At 50.8% G+C, this 19,227-nt stretch overlaps 1 protein-coding gene across 1 annotated transcript in view; it reads left to right on the top strand.

Moving 5' to 3' along the window:
• The first annotated feature begins 5,005 nt into the window (after positions 1–5,005).
• Positions 5,006–19,227, top strand: part of ankmy1 (ankyrin repeat and MYND domain containing 1) — a 153,602-nt gene continuing 139,380 nt past the window's right edge. Inside the window, exons 1-2 of the mRNA XM_038816607.1 lie at positions 5,006–5,341; positions 10,330–10,476. Of these exons, the coding sequence (XP_038672535.1) occupies positions 5,093–5,341; positions 10,330–10,476 (396 nt within the window). The 5' untranslated portion in view covers positions 5,006–5,092. The remainder of the gene's footprint in view (positions 5,342–10,329; positions 10,477–19,227) is intronic.

Raw genomic sequence — 19,227 nt, 5'->3', positions numbered from 1 at the left:
ATCCAGGGATGTTTTCGTTTTGGCTAACAATTTCCTTTGTATATTGATATCGTTGATGCCGCATACCAGACGGTCAGGCAACATGTCATTTAGTGCAGAGGTGGATTTGCAGTGTTCAGCCATTTGGCGAAACCTGGCTACAAAAGCCGAAATTGTCTCCCCTGGCTCCCTGAGCACTGAATTAAATTTATACCACTGCAGTATAATGGAGGGTCTGGGGTAGAAACGCTCTTTTACAAGTATCACCAGCTGGCCAAACAATTTTATATTTGGGACCTCCGGGAACATTACATTCCTAATGAAGTTGTAGGTCTGGGGCCCACAAATTGTTAACAAAATTATATTTTGCTTATCTTCACCCATGATCTCGTTTGCGGTACTAACGTACAGGAGCCTCTCAATATGTTGGCTCAATCTTCGGCCCCCTGGTCGAACAGATCGAGTTTCACTATCATACGCGTTGTGTTTTCTGCCGGCCTCGTATTTTCCATTCTTTGGAGATTCTCGAAGCGACTCCTTCCCCCACAAATGCCGAGACTTAAGATCATTGTCCAATTTACTCTCGTCGGCAATGTAATTGTGTGAGGTATCACTGAGGAGGCTTCTTATACATAAAAGAGATTTATTGAAAACAACAATGAGGTCTAACTATATACAGGCACAAAGGTATATCATACAGGTCTTTACTCCGTGACGCTCGGGTCCACACTGCCTGGGCCCCTCCGCCCAGGGCCCCATGCTTTTTCCCCATTAGTCAGGGTTCGCATACTCCCACGCAATAGGCCCCAAGCAGATCATGGGCCCCGCGAAAGGGGCCACTCTACCACAATAATCGTAATTCCGGATAGCTGTTTCCCAAAATCACTACAATCCTGGAAGGTGTTCCGGCACCCTGGGGGGTGGGGGGTCAAATTCCAGCCCCCGGAGTCCCAACACAACTGAATCAACCAATAATTTGGGTATTTTCCCGAGATCTTTAACCCTCGGCTGCTCCAATGAATTACAGGTTCCAGATTTATAAGTTAGATAGTAAAAAACTGAACACAGAATGGTTTGCTCATCTAACTCTTCCCCAAAACCCGGGCGGGATTCTCCCAGCTCGGCGTCAGTCCGGAGAATCCCCACAACCGGGCCACGCCACCCCGACGTCGGCATGCGAATCACCGCGTAGCAGAGAATCGGCGCCATTGGCGGCGGCGGGTTTGGCACGGCGCCGGTCCCAGGCCGCTGTACGCGTCCGGGCTGCCGATTCTCCGGCCCAGGTGGGCTGAGCAGCCGCTCTAAAAAGGCAGAGTCCCGCCAGCACTGTCCACACCTGGTCGCAGCTGGCGGGAGCTCTGCGCGCAGGGTCGGGGGGGGCGCCCTGTGGGTGAGAGGGATGGTGGGGGGCTCCGACCTCGCGGGGTGCCTCCAATGGGGCCTGGCCCGCGATCGGGCCCACTGATCGGCGGGCCGGCCTCTCGCTCCCCGGGCCTATTTTGATACGCGCCGGCCCCTGAACACCCGCACCATGTTGCATCGGCGCCGGCACGTTGAGGGAGGCCACCGCGCATGCGCAGGTTGGCGCAGCACACAGTTCGTGCCGGGAAGGAAGGCTGGAGCGGCGTGAACCGCTCCAGCACCGTGCTGGCCCCTTGTAGGGGCCAGAATCGGTACTCCCAGCGGCCCGTTCACGCCATCGTGAAATGAGACGGCCTTTCCGACGGCGTAGACAGTCAGCCACCGAATGGGAGAATCCCACCCCCCATCCCACCCTCCACCCAGACACACACAAGACAGACATATGGCAGGGGCAGGGAAAGGATTGAAGATAACAGGGATTAAAAGGCATGAGATGGTTCCTTCCCTGCCAGGCTAGCGGTTTTTGAAGCCAGCGATATTCTAATGGTGGTCTTCAATCAGAACCTACAGGCTGCCGAATGCTCTTTGGTAAGTCACTTTCACTTTTAATAATTGGGGTCTTCACACTGAGATTTCCCCCTCTGAGGACTGTGCAAATCTAGCCTGCGCCCACCAGATGGACTATCAGCCTCACTGAGTTGAAACTACAGTTCAGCATGAAGGTTTTAAGTGGGCTTTTAGCAGCCCTTTTCCTCGTTCTGAACCCTCAGGAAGAAACCAACAGGGATGTGAGGATTTGGAGCACTGCCTTCAGAGTTCTTAATCAGGATAGAAATGTCTGTTTGCCCACAGTTCCCCTCGTAGGTCACTTTCACAGGTGAGTTGGAGGCATTTAAATCACCAGTCCTTTCAAACAGAGCTTTTACACTTTCACCAACCTGGCTGGAGACATTTAAGGAGGAGATTACTTCCCCAAGCTGGCTGGAAGCATTCAAATAATCAGGCAGGGAGCTGATAGAGAGAGCCTAGACTGGCTGTGGGCTGTTTCCTGGGATTTCACAGAACTGAAAACAAAATGGAGCTGGTCTGGGTTTTCCAGAAACTTCCAGCGACTTGCTGATCGTCCAATCCCAAACAAGAACAGTTTCAGAGGTGGCTGCTTGCCAAGTCTATCAAATGACTTGGCTATGCCACAGAGCAACAAGGGGAGATCTGGGCCAATACATTAGACCATGGATGTTCTCAGTTTGACCAAAATCTGCAGGTTTAAAGCAAAAACTTCCTCCACGATCATCCTCAACACCGGTGCCCCACAATGCTGTCCTCAGCCCCCTACTATACTCCCGTGATCGCTGTACTCCCATAATAGCTGTACTCCTATGCTAACTGTGATCCTGGGATAACTGACCCCGGACAGCTATACTCCCATATAAAAGCAAATTACTGTGGATGATGGAATCTGAAACGAAAGGGAAAATGCTGGAAAATCTCAGTAAGTCTGGCATCTGTAGGGAAATAAAAGAGCTAACGTTTCGAGTCCGATGACTCTTTGTCAAAGCTATACTCCCACGATAGGTGTATTCCTGGGATAACTGTCCCAGGTTAGCTATAATCCTGGGGGATAACTACCGGGACAGCTGTACTCCTGGGATAGCTGTACTCCCAGGATAACTGAACCATGATAGCTATATCACAAAGTGCTTCAAAAGGTTAGTCATGGCACAAATCAACTCCAGCCTCCCGGATTGCCTTGATCCACTACAGTTCGCCTACCGCAGCAACAGGTCCACAGCAGACGCCATCTCCCTGGTCCTGCACTCAGCACTGGGACACCTAGATAACAAAGACGCCTATGTCAGACTCCTATTTATTGACTACAGTTCAGCCTTCAACACTATTATTACTACGAAACTCATCTCCAAACTCCGTGGCCTTGGCCTCGGCTTCTCCCTCTGCGACTGGATCCTGAACTTTCTAACCCACAGGCCACAATCAGTCAGGATAGGCAACAACACCTCCTCCACGATCATCCTCAACACCGGTGCCCCACAATAGAACATAGAACAGTACAGCACAGAACAGGCCCCTCGGCCCTCAATGTTGTGCCGAGCCATGATCACCCTACTCAAACCCACGTATCCACCCTATACCCGTAACCCAACAAACCTCCCCCTTAACCCTACTTTTATTAGGACACTACGGGCAATTTAGCATGGCCAATCCACCTAACCCGCACATCTTTGGACTGTGGGAGGAAACCGGAGCACCCGGAGGAAACCCACGCACACAGGGGGAGGACTTGCAGACTCCACACAGACAGTGACCCAGCCGGGAATCGAACGTGGGACCCTGGAGCTGTGAAGCATTTATGCTAACCACCATGCTACCCTGCTGCCCCTGACAATGCTGTGTCCTCAGCCCCCTACTATACTGAAAATGAAAAAAATAAAAATTGCTTATTGTCACGAGTAGGCTTCAATGAAGTTACTGTGAAAAGCCCCTAGTCGCCACATTCCAGCGCCTGTCCGGGGAGGCTGGTACGGGAATCGAACTGTGCTGCTGGCCTGCTTGGTCTGCTTTAAAAGCCAGCGATTTAGCCCAGTGAGCTAAACCAGCCCCGCTTATACACCTACACACTTATACACCTATGACTGTGTTGCTAAATTCCCCTCCAACTCGATTTTCAAATTTGCTGATGACACCACCGTAGTGTGTCGGATTTCAAATAATGACGAGACAGAGTACAGGGATGAGATAGAGAATCTGGTGAACTGGTGCGTCGACAATAATCTCTCCCTCAATGTCAAAAAAACAAAGGAGATTGTCATCGACTTCAGGAATCAACTTCCGTATTTCTGGTTGTATCACAGCTTGGTATGGCTCCTGCTCTGCCCAAGACTGCAGGAAACTACAAAAAGTCGTGAATGTAGCCCAGTCCCTCACGCAAACCAGCCTCCCATCCAGTGACTCTGTCTATAATTCCCGCTGCCTTGGAAAGACAGCCAGCATAATTAAGGGCCCCACGCACCCCGGACATACTCTCTTCCACCTTCTTCGGTCAGGAAAAAGATAAAAAGTTTGACGTCACGTACCAACCGACTCAAGAACAGCTTCTTCCCTGCTGCCATCAGACTTTGAATGGACCTAACTCGTATTAAGTTGATCTTTTCTCTACATCTTAGTTGACTGTAACATTATATTCTGCAGTCTCTCCTTCCTTCCCTATGTACGGTAGGCATTGTCTGTACAGCATGCAACAAACAACACTTTTCACTGTATCCTAATACATGTGACAATAATAAATCAAATCAAATATAATCCTGGGATAACTGTCCCAGGACAGCACGACTCTTAGGATATCTGTACTCCCAGGATAACTGAAGAAGGATAGCTGTATTCCTGGGATAACTGTACTCCTGGGATAACTGTCCCGGGATAGCTGGACTCCCGGGATACCTTGACCCGGGATACTGTATTCCCGGGATAGCTGGACTCCTGGGGTACCTGTCCCGGGATAGCTGTATTCCCGGATAGCTGGACTCCTGGGATACCTGTCCCGGGATAGCTCTAATCCCGAGACAACAATGGCCCCCGGACAGCGGGCTGGCCGCTCTGTCTCCAGTCTGTGTGGGTTCCGTTGCCCCGGTAACGCTGTAACTTGTTTGCTTTCAACCCGAGCCTCCGGGGACAGGGAGCAGGCGGGCGGCTCCCGGGCTCGGCGGCCAGGCCGGGCCAGGTTAGGCAGCACCCAATGCCTACCCCGGTGCCCTTCAGCCCAGCGGGCAGCCCCCAGCCCCACAGCCCCGAGGATTCACACCGAGTCCAGGGACCTCTGGACTCGCCCGAACTGCTCGAAGTCACAGCCAAGCGGAGCATCCTGGCGGTCAGCCCCCCGCCTGAAGCCGGGGTTCAGGAGTGGCCGAACGGCTGGAAATACGAGGGGGGTTTCCGAGAGAACCTGAAGCACGGACAGGGGGTCTTTCAGTGGGCCAACGGAGAGGTAAGTGCCCACAAAGGCCGGCAGGAGGGTGGCATTTAGACAGCCATTGACCCGCCCTGTTTCCACCCATCAGCCTCTCAAATCAAAGAATATTGGTGTTCCTGCCTTCCTAACCACTGATCCCTGGAAGTACATCCCACCCCAACTTTAAAACTCCCTCTGTGAAGAGGTTTCTCTTGCTTTTTAAAAATAAATTTAGAGTACCCAATTATTTTTTTCCAATTAAGGGGCAATTTAGCATGGCCAATCCACGGCACTTTTTTTGGGTAGTGGGGGCGAAACCCGCGGAGACACGGGGAGAATGTGCAAACTCCACACGGACAGTGACCCTGAGCCGGGATTGAACCTGGGACCTCAGCGTCGTGAGGCAGGAGGGCAAACCACTGTGCCACCGTGCTGTGCCCAGGTTTCTCTTGCTTGCTGTCTGTTCTCAAACTGACATTTAATCTTGTCGCTTATGCTCCACAGTTACCCTTAACCACTGCAAACGTTCTGCTTGTTCAAACCTAACCCATCCCTTCTTAAATCTGCTGTTCAATTGAGAACAATAATCATTACTGCCACTAGCAGGCTTACATTAACACTGCAATGAAGTTACTGTGAAATTCCCCTAGTCGCCACATTCCAGCGCCTGTTCGAGTATAGGGAGGGCAAATTCAGAATGTTCAATTCACCTAACAGCATGTCTTTCGGGACTTGTGGGAGGAAACCGGAGCACCCAGAGGAAACCCACACAGACATGGGGAGAATGTGCAGACTCTGCACAGTGACCCAACCCGGGAATCAAAACCAGGACCCTGTGAAGCAACAGTGCTACCCACGGTGCTACCGTGCTGCTCATAACGGGTGTCAGGGACAGGCAGGGATACAAATCAAGCCTATTGATCAAAAACAAAATACCGCGGAATTTGGAAATCTGAAATTGAAACAGAAAATACTGGAAAAATGCAGCCAGTCTGGCAGTATCTGTGAAGAGGGAAACAGAGTTAGTGTTTGCAGTTTGTTGTGGCTTCTTCAGAACCTGGTCATCAACCCCCAAGTTCCCCCAAGTTACATCCTCAACAAATTCCCAACAGGTTTGTTCTACATAATTTCCCTTTCTTAAATCCATGTTGACACTGCCCAGGATGACCATTATTTTATTGGTCCTGTTAGCACATCCTTTATTATAGATTCTCAGCATTTATTCTCCGACTGATATTAGGGTAACAGGCTTGTGTTTCCTCTTCTCTCTCCCTCCTTTCTTAAGTAGTATGGTTACATTTACTACCTTCCAGTCTGCAGGAACCATGGTTAACACTGCTGCCAGGGACCCGGTTTCGATTCCGACCTTGGGTGACTGTCTGCATGGAGTTTGCACATTCCAGGGCTGGTTTAGCACAGGGCTAAAGGGCTAGCTTTTAAAGCAGACCAAGACAGGCCAGCAGCACGGTTCAATTCCCGTACCAGCCTCCCTGAACAGGCGTCGGAATGTGGCGACTAGGGGCTTTTCACAGTAACTTCATTTGAAGCCTTCTTGTGACAATAAGCGATTTTCATTTCTATGTGTTCATGTGGGTTTCCTCTGGGTTCTCCGGTTTCCTCCCACAGTCCGAAGACATGTGGGTCAGGTGGAATTACAGAGATAGTTTGGGGGAGTGGGCCTGGGTAGGGTGCTCTTTCAGAGGGTCGGTACAGATTCGATGGGCTGAAGGGCCCCCTTCTGTGCTGTAGGGATTCTGTTCTATTCCGGGGTCTGCAGAATTTTGCAAGATGCCCTCCAATGCATCCACTATCTCAACAGCCGTCACTTTGAGTACTTTGGGATGTAGAGCATTAGGTCCAGAAGTTTTATCTACTTTTAATTCCCATTAGTTTTTCCAGTTTGTTTTTCCAGTACTTTTTTTTAACGAATATTAATATCTTGCAGTCCCTCATTTACACTCCACACAAGAAACTGCTGAAAACCTCACTGAAACAACGAAGACAGCGTGATGGAATTTTCCACCCACCCCTAGCGGTTTGTTTATCGCAGCGACGGAGGCGGCCTGTCATTGACCAATTGCGGGATTTTGTGATGCCACAGCTATGTGTTTCCGTTCTGTGCACCTCCCTCCCGTCGCCGCCGTCACTGGGAAACCCATAGTGGGGGTTGTGGTGAACCATTGTGTGCACCTGTATTAGGGGATGTAAGGTAGGACCTGTACTACAGGTTCGCCGGTAGCCCCTGCCAGCTAGCTCCGCTCACAAGGAGCCGTATAAATATGCATGACCTCCTCCTGATCAGCCATTCTGCCAGCTGCAGCAGAAGGCCATGCATCTGACTGTAATAAAGCCACAGTTGTACCCAATCTGAGTCTTTTGTGAAATTGATCGTGCATCAATTTATTACAGTTAGATTTTCTAATAAATGAATATCAGAATCAAACCAGATCGCCTGCAGCTGGATCTGCACTCGCCCGACGCCAGAAAGGACTTTAACCACTGGCTAGCTTGTTTTGAGGCTTACATCAACGCTGCGACCCCAACACCGAGGGAAGCTCAGAATATTCAGGTCTTACACTCCAGGTTGAGCTCCAACGTGGTCCCGTTGATCCAGGATGCCCCGAAGTACGTGGAAGCGATGGCACTCCTAAAAGAGAACTACGCACAGGAAGCAAACACGCTCTTCACCAGGCACGTACTCACCACTTGCGCTCAACTCCCTGGTGAGTCTATCGAAGACTTCTGCCGGGCCCTAATCCCATTCGTACAGGACTGTGACTGTCAGGCCGTTACGGCCACCGAACATTCCAATCTCTTCATGCGCGACGCGTTCGTAACGGGGATTGCGTTGGACCCCATCCAACAACGACTGCTGGGAGGGGCCACGCTCGACCTAACGGAGACCAAAACTTTACCGCTCTCAATGATGTTTGCATCTCGTAATGTTCACGCCTACCCCGCTCGCCGCGTGGCCCACCCGTCCTACCCCTCCTGGACCCCGCAAACGACCACCCCCGGCTGGGGCCCTGCCTAGTCAATACGCCTGCGTCGCCCGCCATTCCGCGCACCACCTGCTGCTACTTCTGCAGTCAGCAGAAGCACCCCCACCAACGCTGCCCGGCCTGCGCCGCCAATTGCAAGTCCTGCGGCAAAAAGGGCCACTTTGCAGGCCTGCGCAGTCGCCGCTACCGTGCCCGCAATCGCCCCCTTCCTCCGGCCGAACGTACAATGGGCTCCGCCACCTTGCCCTCCCGGGGGCCACGTGCGGCCAGTGGGCACCGCCATCTTCTCCTCCCAGGGCCATGTGCGGAGTGCAAGCCGCACTTCTACCTGCCAGACCGCGCGTGCCTGGTGAAAGCCTCCCACCCCTTCGAATGCCTCAGCCTGGATTTCAAAGGGCCCCTCCTCTCCACCGACCGCAACACATATATCCTCAGTGTGGTCTATGAGTTCTCCAGATTCCCCTTTGCCATCCCATGCCCCGATATGACGTCTGCCACCGTCATCAAGGCCCTCAACACAATTTTCGCTGTGTTCGGATTTCCCGCCTACATCCACAGTGACAGGGGATTCTCATTCATGAGCGATGAGCTGCGTCAGTTCCTGCTCAGCAGGGGTATCGCCTCCAGCAGAACGACCAGCTGCAACCCCCGGGGAAACGGGTAGGTAGAGAGGGAGAACGGGACGGTTTTAAGGGCCGTCCAGCTGGCCCTAAGATCCAGGAACCTCCCAGCCTCTCGCTGGCAGGAGGTCCTCCTTGATGCACTACACTCCATCTGGTCACTACTGTGCACCGCCACAAATAACACACCCCATGAATGTGTTTTTACCTTCCCTAAGAAGTCCATATCTGGGGTTTCGCTCCCGACTTGGCTCGCAGCTCCAGGACCGGTCCTGCTCCGTAGGCACGTCCGACTCCACAAGGCGGACCCCATGGTGGACAGGGTACACTTGCTCCACGCCAACCCCCAGTATGCCTACGTGGGGTTCCCCGACAGCTGCCAAGATACTGCCTCCCTCAGGGACCTGGCTCCGTCAGGTTCCAATCCAACACACTCCCCCACCCATGCGCCACCCTCCCCTCCCCCGGCACTCCCAACATTAACCCCACCAGGTCCATCCCTCCTTCCCCTGCCCACGCAAGAGGATGATGAAGATTTTGGCACGCTCCCGACTACTATTGGCCAGCACCAACACCGCCAGCACCAACGTCGGCGACACCAGCACCGACATCGCCGCCACCGTTATGTCGCATCGGACCGTCAAAATGGACATTTTTTTTCCCCCTCCCCACTGTAAATTATTTGCAACATTGTATATAGTTCCACGCCACCCCCGCCGGAACTCATTTTTAACAGGGGGTGAATGTGGTGAACCGCTGTGTGAACCTGTATTAGGTGATGTAAGGTAGGACCTGCACTACAGGTTCGCCGGTAGCCCCTGCCAGCTAGCTCCGCCCACAAGGAGCAGTATAAATATGCGTGTCCCCCTCTGATCTGCCATTTCGCCAGCTGCAGTAGGAGGCATCGCATCTGACTGTAATAAAGCCACAGTTGTACCAATCTGAGTCTTTTGTGCAATTGATCATGCATCAGGGGTTCAGCTTCAGCAGGACCAGAAGATACTGCCAGCGAGAACGGCCGGAAGATTCCGGCTAAAGCATTTGATTAGCTTCTCTGCCATTTCCTTACACCATGTGAAAAATTGGTCAATGGGGTAATATCCCAGTTTTGGAACCTCAAAGCTGCCCACTGGGAGCACTGCTTTCCAATTTGAAATGAGTGAAAATTCTGCTGCATGTTGGATTCTGCATTTGCATTGTGGAGAAGGGATTCTAGATTGACGGCATGAAGGTCAGAAAAATATACTTAATATCTGCAACCTTGGGTTGCATTTCCCTTGTCCTTCCCTGCTTTGAAGCCCCCACTGCCCGAACCATCTGAGCAATTAAAGTGTTGATTTTTATTTTCATTCTTTCCTGCATGGTACCCTCCCAAATGACCATATGTGTTTTATTATTGCAGTATTACACAGGGCAGTTCTATAAAGATCATCGCCATGGAAACGGGACCTACGTCTGGCCAGATGGGAACAAATTCACAGGAATGTTTTACCTGGATCGAAAAGATGGATACGGGACCTTGGAAATGAAGGATGGCTGTATATTCCAGGTATTCAATGAGCTCAACATATGCAGGGAAAAAGAAGTGTCAAATATTTTTCTTGAGGGTGCAGGACGGCAGGGGCTGTTTTCTTTTTACTCATTCTCTGGATGTGGCCACTGCGGGCAAGACCAGCCAATCTCTCATTGCCCTTGAAAACAAGATGGCGGCCTCCAGCTTGAGCAGCTGCAATCTGTGTGGTGTATATGCCAGAAATTCCGAGATCCTGACCTCGCAACGGCAAAGGAACGGCGATATGGTTCCAAGTCAGGATGGCGAATGACTTGGAGGGAAACGTGCAGGTGGTGGTGTTCCCATGCAACTGACGCCCTTGCCCTTCTAAATGGTAGAGGCATCGTGTTTGGGAGGCGCTGCTAAAGAATCCTTGGCGTGTTGCTGCAATGCAACCTGTGGACAATACACGGGCAGACATGTTACACCGGTGATGGATGGTGTGAATGTTCCAGCGGTCAAAGAAACTTGGGCCGGCAGGAAAACGCTGTCAAATTGGCAGGATTGGCAGTGAACCTCGCTCACCAATATGCATTGGGGATTGGTGGGTGCATTGGTATTATTTCCAAACTGGGGTGAAATCGCAGGTTAGCCAACAGCATGAAACTGGAGAACAAAGAAGGCGCCATTGTGCCATTCCTCCAGCAGTCCCTCAATGTATCTTTCTGAGGTTCGGCATGTTAATATTGCAGGCTGCTAAGTTTTAACAGCACCCATCCCAGACTTGGATTTACATCTGCTGATTTCAATTGCGGGTTGGACCCCAGGGTGGATAGGTTGAGCCCCAAGTCAGTGGCCAGGTCGGGTATGGCGAAGGAGCTGAGGTATTTATGGACCAGATTTGGGTGGGGGGTTGGCGGGGGGGGGGGGGGGTGGTTGCGAGGTGTGGCTCAATGGAGATTTAAGCATCCGGGAGATAGACAGTATTCCTTCTTTTCCATTGTACATCGGGTTTACTCCTGGATTGATTTTTTTTGTAGTGGGGAGTCTGTGTTCTTGGGGATTGTGGGGACAGAATACATAGCGATCGTGATTTTGGACCACGCGGTTCAAAGCGGGCCGGGCTCAGAGACCCATGTAGAAGTTTGATTCAGCGCCACTGGCAGATAAGAAGACCACTGGAAGGTGGTCTTGGTGATAAAGGACTTTTCGGAGCTAACAAGGATGGGGATATCTCACCCTCCTCATATTGGGAGGCGTTGAAGGCGGTGGTCCGGGGTGAGGTTATATCCTACAAGGCGCATAGAAACACAGCTGAGAAAGCGGTGAGACAGAGGTTGATGGATGCCAGTGTCGAAGTGGATCGACTACTCAGTGGCCCCGACTAGGGAGCTGTTAGCAGAATGGAAGAAACTGCAGGAGCATTTTGATCTCATGATGACAGGGAAACCGGTGGGTCAGCTTCGTCGATCAAGGGGATTATTTTATGAATATGGAGAGAAGGCTAGTCGGCTGCTATCCCATCAGTTGCGGCGACAGGTGACTACACGGGAGATTGCGCAGGTGAGGGATGGGGAGGAGGGTTAGTGATGACGCTGGAGAAAATTAATGAGGCATTCGAGGCCGTAAAATGTTTACAGTGCAGAAGGAGGCCATTTGGCCCATCGAGTCCGCACCGGCTCTTGACAAGAGCACCCTACCCAAGGTCCACACCTCCACCCTATCCCCATAGCCCAGTAACCCCACCCAACACTACGGGCAATTTTGGACACTAAGGGCAATTTAGCATGACCAGTCCACCTAACCTGCACATCTTTGGACTGTGGGAGGAAACCGGAGTACCCGGAGGAAACCCACGCACACACTGGGAGAATGTGCAAACTTCGCACAGACAGTGGCCCAAACCGGGAATCGAACTTGGGATCCTGGAGCTGTGAAGCAATTGTGCTAACCACAATGCTACCGTGCTGCCTTCTATCGGGGCTGCATAGGTCTGGGACAGGCATTGGAGCCGCCATTGGGATTGCAGGAGATAATGAAGTGTATTGGTTGATGCAGTTGTGGAAGGCGCCAGGACCGGATGGCTTTCTGGTAGAATTTTATAAACAGTTTTCAACAGAGTTGGCGCCTCTCCTGGGGATATGTAATGATTCGTTGGTGAAGGGGGGAGTTGCCGCCCACGTTTGCTCAGGCATCGATCTCTTTGATCCCAAAGAAGGATAAGGACCCAACAGGGTGTGGGTCTTATAGGCCCATCTCCCTGTTAAATACTGATGTGAAGCTGCTGGCAGAGGTGTTGGTGAGGCGGTTGGAGGGACGTGTGCCAGAGGCGGTCTCTGAGGATCAGACAGGTTTTGCTAAGGGGCAGCAGTAATCGAGCAACATCAGGAGACTGGAAGTTATGTCAATGGGCTTTTGACCGGGTAGAATGAAGGTACCTGTTTGAGATCCTGGATGGTTTGGGCCAACGTTCATTTCATGGGTGTGTTTGTTGTATGTTGCCCCCACGGCAAGCTTGAGAATGAACATGATGAGATTGGGATATTTTAGGCTGCATAGGGCCACAAGACAGGGATGCACGCTGTCCCCGCTGTTGTTTGCATTGGCTGTTGAGCCTTTGGCATTGTGATCCTGGTGTCAAGAGAGAGCATTGAAAGGGGAGGCAGGGCGAATAGGGTGTTTTTTAACGTGCTGTTCTGTTGCTTTATGCTTGAAGTCTGTTGGAGTGTATGGGGAAAATAATTGATCTACTAGGGAGGCTTGGCGCTTTTCCGGGTACAAACTGAATGTGGCAAAAAGTGAGGTATTCCTGGTGAACCTCCAGGGGAGGAGTGCGAATTTGGGTGCCTTGCCATTTAAGCTGGTAAAAATAAGGTTTGGCATCTGGGTATTAAGTGGAATTTGGCCAGTTTGGTAGAGGGGACGAAAGGGGGATTTGAAGAGGTGGGTTGCATTCACTGACCTTGGCGGGGAGGGTACGCACCATAAAAATGAACATTTTGCTGAGGTTTTTATTTGTTTTTCAGTCCCCTCCAATATTACTTCCAAAGGCATTCTTTTGGGGCGTGGATAAACAAATCTTGGCGTTTGTATGGGCTGGTTAGACACCAAGGATCCGGAAAGCTTTTTTGCAGAGAGGATGGCGGGTTGGGGGTAGGGGGGCTGGGGCTCCCAAACCTGCTGTATTACTATTGGGTGGTGAATGTGGAGAAGGTGAGATGGTGGTGGGGTGGGTGTGGTCGGATTGGGTGCAGGTGGAAGAGGCCTCCTGTGTGGGGGTGCGCTAAGGGCCCTGGCAACGACCCCCTCCTGTTTCCCCCGGGTAGGTATACCAATTGCCCCGCCCTGATGGCATCCCTCAAGTTATGGAAACACTGAGGTGGCACTTTGCAGCAGGGGGTAGGGGGTATGTCGGTATTAGCCTCAATATGCAGGAATCATAGGTTCATGCCTGCAGGGATAGACGCGTCATACAGGGGTTGGCAAAGGGAAGGGGTAGAGCGGGTAAGGGATCTGTTCGTCGAAGGGAGGTTCGCGATGCTGGGAGAGTTGCAAGGGAAGTTCCAGCTGTCGTGGGGGAGTGAATTTAGGTATATACAGGTGCAGGATTTTGCACGTAAGGAGTTCCCCTTGTTCCCTCTGCTGCCAATGTATACGTTCCTGGATAAGTTGCTAACTCAGGATGAGCTGGGGGGAGGGGAAGATTGTGGATATTTACAGGTGGTTGTAAACGGAAAAGGCGCCAGTGGAGCCGATAAGATTGGAAATGGGAGGAGGCATTGGGGATAGAGTTGGATGGGGGACTTGGAGTGAACTTATGCACCGGGTGAATTCGACATCACCCTGTGCCAGGATGAGCCCGATACAGTTTAAGGTGGTGCACAGGGCCCATATGACCCGAGCTTGTGTGAGTGGGTTCTTCTCTGAGGTCAGGGACAAATGCGAGAGGTGCGCAAAGGGGCCTGTAAATCGTGTCCGTATGGTTTGGTCTTGCCCGAAGTTGGGCCAACTCTGGGCACCGATTTCTGAGACATTGTCAGAGGCTGTGGGGGTGAAGATGACGCCGTGCCTTTTGGTGGCAATATTCGGTGTTCTGGAGCTGCTAGAGGGGAAGGGAGCCAATGTCACGGTCTTCGCCACTCTGATTGCCCGGCGGCAAATCTTAGTGTTGGAAGTCAGCGGTGCCGCTGAAGGTATTGCTGTGGTTGGGAGATTTGGGACTTTTTAAAACTGGAGAATATTAAGTTTGTTCTGAGAGAGTCAGAAGAAGGATTTTATGTCTTAGAGACTTTCTGTCTCTATTTGAGGATCTGTATGACGCCGCCGGGGGGAGGGGGGAATCAGTTGCGGGGGAATCAGTTGCGGGGGAGTGTTGGGTTAGTTAAGGCGAGAAAAAGGGCAATATAGTTATAGTTATTGCTGATTGTTTGTATTGTTGACTGTGTTTGGAATAAAATATATTTAAAAATATAGATATATCTTTTGGAAATAAGAGGAGTAGCGTATTCAACTCTGCTAGTCAATAAGAACATGACTGATCTGATCTAAGGGGTAACCTTAACCCCATTTTCCCGCCTTCTCCCTCCCCCAACCTTAACTCTCTTGTAGATCAATGGTCTGTCTAATATGTTCCGAAGCCCAGAGCCAACTCCTATCAGGGGAAGAGAATTCCAAAGACAAACTGAGAGAAATTCCTCATCTCTGTCTTAAATTGGAGACTACTTATTTTCTGCTGTGGCCGCTAGTTCCAGGTTTCCTCAGCATTTATCCTGTCAGGATAAGAATTAAAAACAAAGAACGGTACAGCACAGGAACAGGCCCTTCGGCCCACCAAGCCTGCCCCTATCATGATGCCTGTTTAAAGAAACCTTCTGCACTTCCGGGGTTTAAACCCCTCTATTCCCATCCTATTCATGTATTTGTCAAGATGCCTCTTAAACACCGCTATTGTGTCTGCTTCCACCACCTCTCCTGGCAGCGCATTCCAGGCACTCACCTCTGTGTAAAGAACTTGCAAAGCACATCTCCTCCAAACTTTCCCCCTTGCACCTTATACCTTTGTCCATTAGTAATTGACTTTTCCACACTGGAAAAAGCATCTGACTATCCACTCTGTCCATGCCACTCATCATTTTGTAGACCTCTATCAGGCCACCCCTCAACCTCCATCGTTCCAGTGAAAACAATCTAAATTTACCCAACCTCTCCTCATAGCTAATACCCTCCAGACCAGGCAACATCCAGGTAAACCTTTGCTGTACCTTCTCCAAAACATCCACATCTTTCTAGTAGTGTGGAAACCAGAATTGTACACAATATTCCAAATGTGGCCTAACTAAGGTTCTGTACGGTTGCAGCATGACTTGCCACTTTTTACACTCAATTTCCCCAATCGATGAAGGCAAGCATGCCATATGCCTTTTCACGACCCAATTCACCTATTCAATGATCTGTGGATTTCTACAGTGTGATCCCAGATCTAGTATGTTTCAAAAAGATAACCTCTCATTTTTCCAAACTCCGATCTTTCCTCGTACAACAACTGCTTCATTCCACGAATCAGTCAAATAAACATTCTCTAAACTGCTTCCAATGCAATTACATCCTTCCTTAAACAAGGAGATCAGAATCATACACAGTACATGAGGTATGGTTTCATGAATGCCCTGTACGATTATAGCAAGACCGCCCTACCTTTATACTACATCCATCTTGCAAAAGAGGCGAGGGTAGAGAAGGGTAAGGCAGTGGATGTAACATACTTAGATTTTCAAAAGGTCTTGGATAGCACCACATTGTGGATTGATGACTGTCAGAGTATATAGAGTCAGAAGAATGGAAAGCAAACCAGCTGCAAAAGGGAAAACTGGGATTAAATGTCATTACTCAGACTTAGTGATAGATAGGAACTGGTGTTCAACAAAGATTGGTGCTGGGACCCTGTTGTTCACCATTTACATTTACAATTAAAATTTCTGATGCCACCAAAATTGGTTTATAGTGAGAGTTAACAACATAGAGCTTCATTAAAAAAAATACAAATAGACATTAACTTTTTTTTTTAAGTATTTTTATTAAGGTTTTGCAGAATTTTTCATAATAAAAGAGTAGCAACAATAATAACAAGAGTGAACATTAACATAGTGTAAAAAGAGAATACACAATAACAATTAAATAGACATTACCCCACGCGACCCAGTCTTCCCACAACATCCCAACCATCCCAATGGTTGTTGCATATTGGGGTCCAGACCGACTCTCCCTCCATCTTCTTGCACCTCCTCCACTGTCCCAGGCTAATACCTTTACATGACGCCGCCTCCAGCTGCTCCCACGCTGACCCCCCTCCGCCCCATCGCCCACTTCCTAATCGTAGCTATATTGGCTGCCCAGTAGTAGTTGCGAAAGTTCGGCAGCACCAACCCAACCCCCCTCCCCGACTGTGCTCCAACAGCGATCTCCTTACTCGCGAGGTCTTATTCGCCCACACAAAGCCCATAATGATCCTACTCACCTGCTTAAAAAAGGCCTTAGGGATGAAGATGGGGAGGCACTGAAAGACAAACAAAAATCTGGGGAGGACAGTCATTTTCACGGTCTGCACCCTCTTTTATAGTGACAGCGGGAGCATGTCCCACCTTTTAAAGTCCCCTTCCATTTGCTCCACCAACCGGGTCAGGTTGAGCCTGTGCAGGTCATCCCATTTCCTGGTCACCGGTATACCCAGGTTACAAAAACTTTTCTCTACCATCCTGAGTGGCAGCTCTTTCAGTCTCTCCTCCTGCCCCTTGGCCTGGATCACAAACAACTCGCTCTTTCCCATGTTCAGTTTGTACCCTGAAAAACTACCAAAATACCTCCGGATTCGCAGAACCTCCCCATCCCCTCTACAGGGTCCGAAATATACAGGAGCGTATAGCGTATAGCGAGACCCGATGTTCCACCCCCCCTCCTGAACCAGTCCCCGCCAGTTCCTCGAGGCTCTCAGCACCATAGGTTCTATAATTAGGGCAAATAGTAACGGGGAGAGGGGACACCCCTGCCTTGTTCCCCGGTGAAGCTCGAAGTACCCAGACCTCAGCCGGTTTGTACATACACTTGCTACAGGTGTCTGCTACAGCAATTTCACCCAGCCAATAAAGCCCTCACCAAACCCAAACCTCCCCAGTGTTTCCCACAGGTACTCCCACTCCACCCGGTCAAAGGCTTTCTCTGCGTCCATCGCTGTTACCATCTCCGCCTCCCCTCCCTCTGAGGGCATCATAATAACATTCAAAAGTCTCCGGATATTGGTATTGAGCTGGCTGCCTTTAACAAACCCAGTCTGGTCTTCCTCTATCACCCCTGGGATGCAATCCTCAATTCTTGTGGCCAGAATCTTAGCCAGCAATTTGGCATCCACGTTTAAAAGCGAAATCGGCCTGTATGACCCGCAATGTTCTGGGTCCTTCCCTCGTTTAAGAATGAGTGAGATCCAGGCCTGTGATATTGTTGGGGGCAGGGTTCCTTTCTCTCTAGCCTCATTGAAGGTCCTCATCAGAAGTGGGCTCAATATTTCTGAAAATTTCTTATAGAATTCTACCTGGTAACCGTCCGGCCCGGGGCTTTACCCGATTGCATGCCCTCTATACCCTCGACAATCTCCTCCAATTCAATCGGAGCCCCCAGCCCCTCCACCAGGTCCTCTTCCACCTTTGGAAACTTCAACTGGTCCAAAGATTGCCTCATCCCTTCCACTCCCGTCGGGGGCTCCGACTCGTATAGTTTACTATAGAACTCATTAAAGGCTCTGTTCACCACCCCCCCCCTCCCCCCCCCCCCCGGATCCAAGACCGTGTTACCCTCCTTATTCTTTACTCCCCCGAGTTCCCTGGCCGCCTCCCTCTTTCGCAGTTGGTATGCCAGCATTCCACTCGCTTTCTCCCCGTACTCATAGACTGCCCCCCTTGCCTTCCTCAGCTGTGCTAACGCTTTCCCTGTGGTCAGCAGTTCAAACTCGGCCTGCAGACTCCGCCGCTCCCTCAGTAGCCCTGCCTGAGGGGCCTCCGCGTATCTCGTGTCCACTCAGAATATCTCCTCCACCAGTCTCTCCCTCTCCGCTCTTTCTCTCTTTTCCCTATGGGATCGAATTGAGATGGGTTCCCTTCTGACAACTGCCTTCAGAGCCTCCCAGACCGTTGCCGCTGCTACCTCACCCGTATCTTTTGTTTCCAGGTAATTTTGGATGTTCCTGCTAATCCGCCCGCAAACCTCTTTGTCCGCCAACAGCCCCACATCCAGTCTCCAGAGTGGGCACTGCCCTCTCTCCTCACTAAGCCGCAGTCCACCCAATGTGGGGCATGGTCTGAGACTCTGATTGCTGAGTATTCTGTCCCCGCCACCTTTGGGATTAACGCGCTGCTCAAGACAAAGAAGTCTATGCGGGAATAAATTTTATGAACGTGGGAGAAAAAAGAGAACTCCTTTGCTCTCGGCCGCGCGAACCTCCAGGGATCCAACCCCTCCCATCTGCTCCATAAAACCCTTCAGTTCCTTAGCCATTGCCGGTCACTTCCATGTCCTGGACTTCAACCGGTCCAGCTCGGGGTCAATGACTGTGTTAAAGTCTCCCCCCCATGATCAGGTTGTGTGATTCTCAGTCCGGGATTTTGCCTAGCATGCGTCTCATAAATTCCACATCATCCCAATTCGGAGCGTTGACGTTCACAAACACCATCTGGACCCCCTCCCACTTTCCACTCACCATTATATACCTGCCCCCTTATCTGCCACAATTCTTCCAGCCTCAAATTCCCCACCCTTACTGAT

This window comes from Scyliorhinus canicula, chromosome 13 (assembly GCF_902713615.1).
Source record: "Scyliorhinus canicula chromosome 13, sScyCan1.1, whole genome shotgun sequence".
Taxonomy (NCBI): Eukaryota; Metazoa; Chordata; class Chondrichthyes; order Carcharhiniformes; family Scyliorhinidae; genus Scyliorhinus; species Scyliorhinus canicula.
The sequence above is the reverse complement of the archived record's forward strand: the minus strand, read 5'-3'. Positions and strand labels throughout refer to the sequence as shown.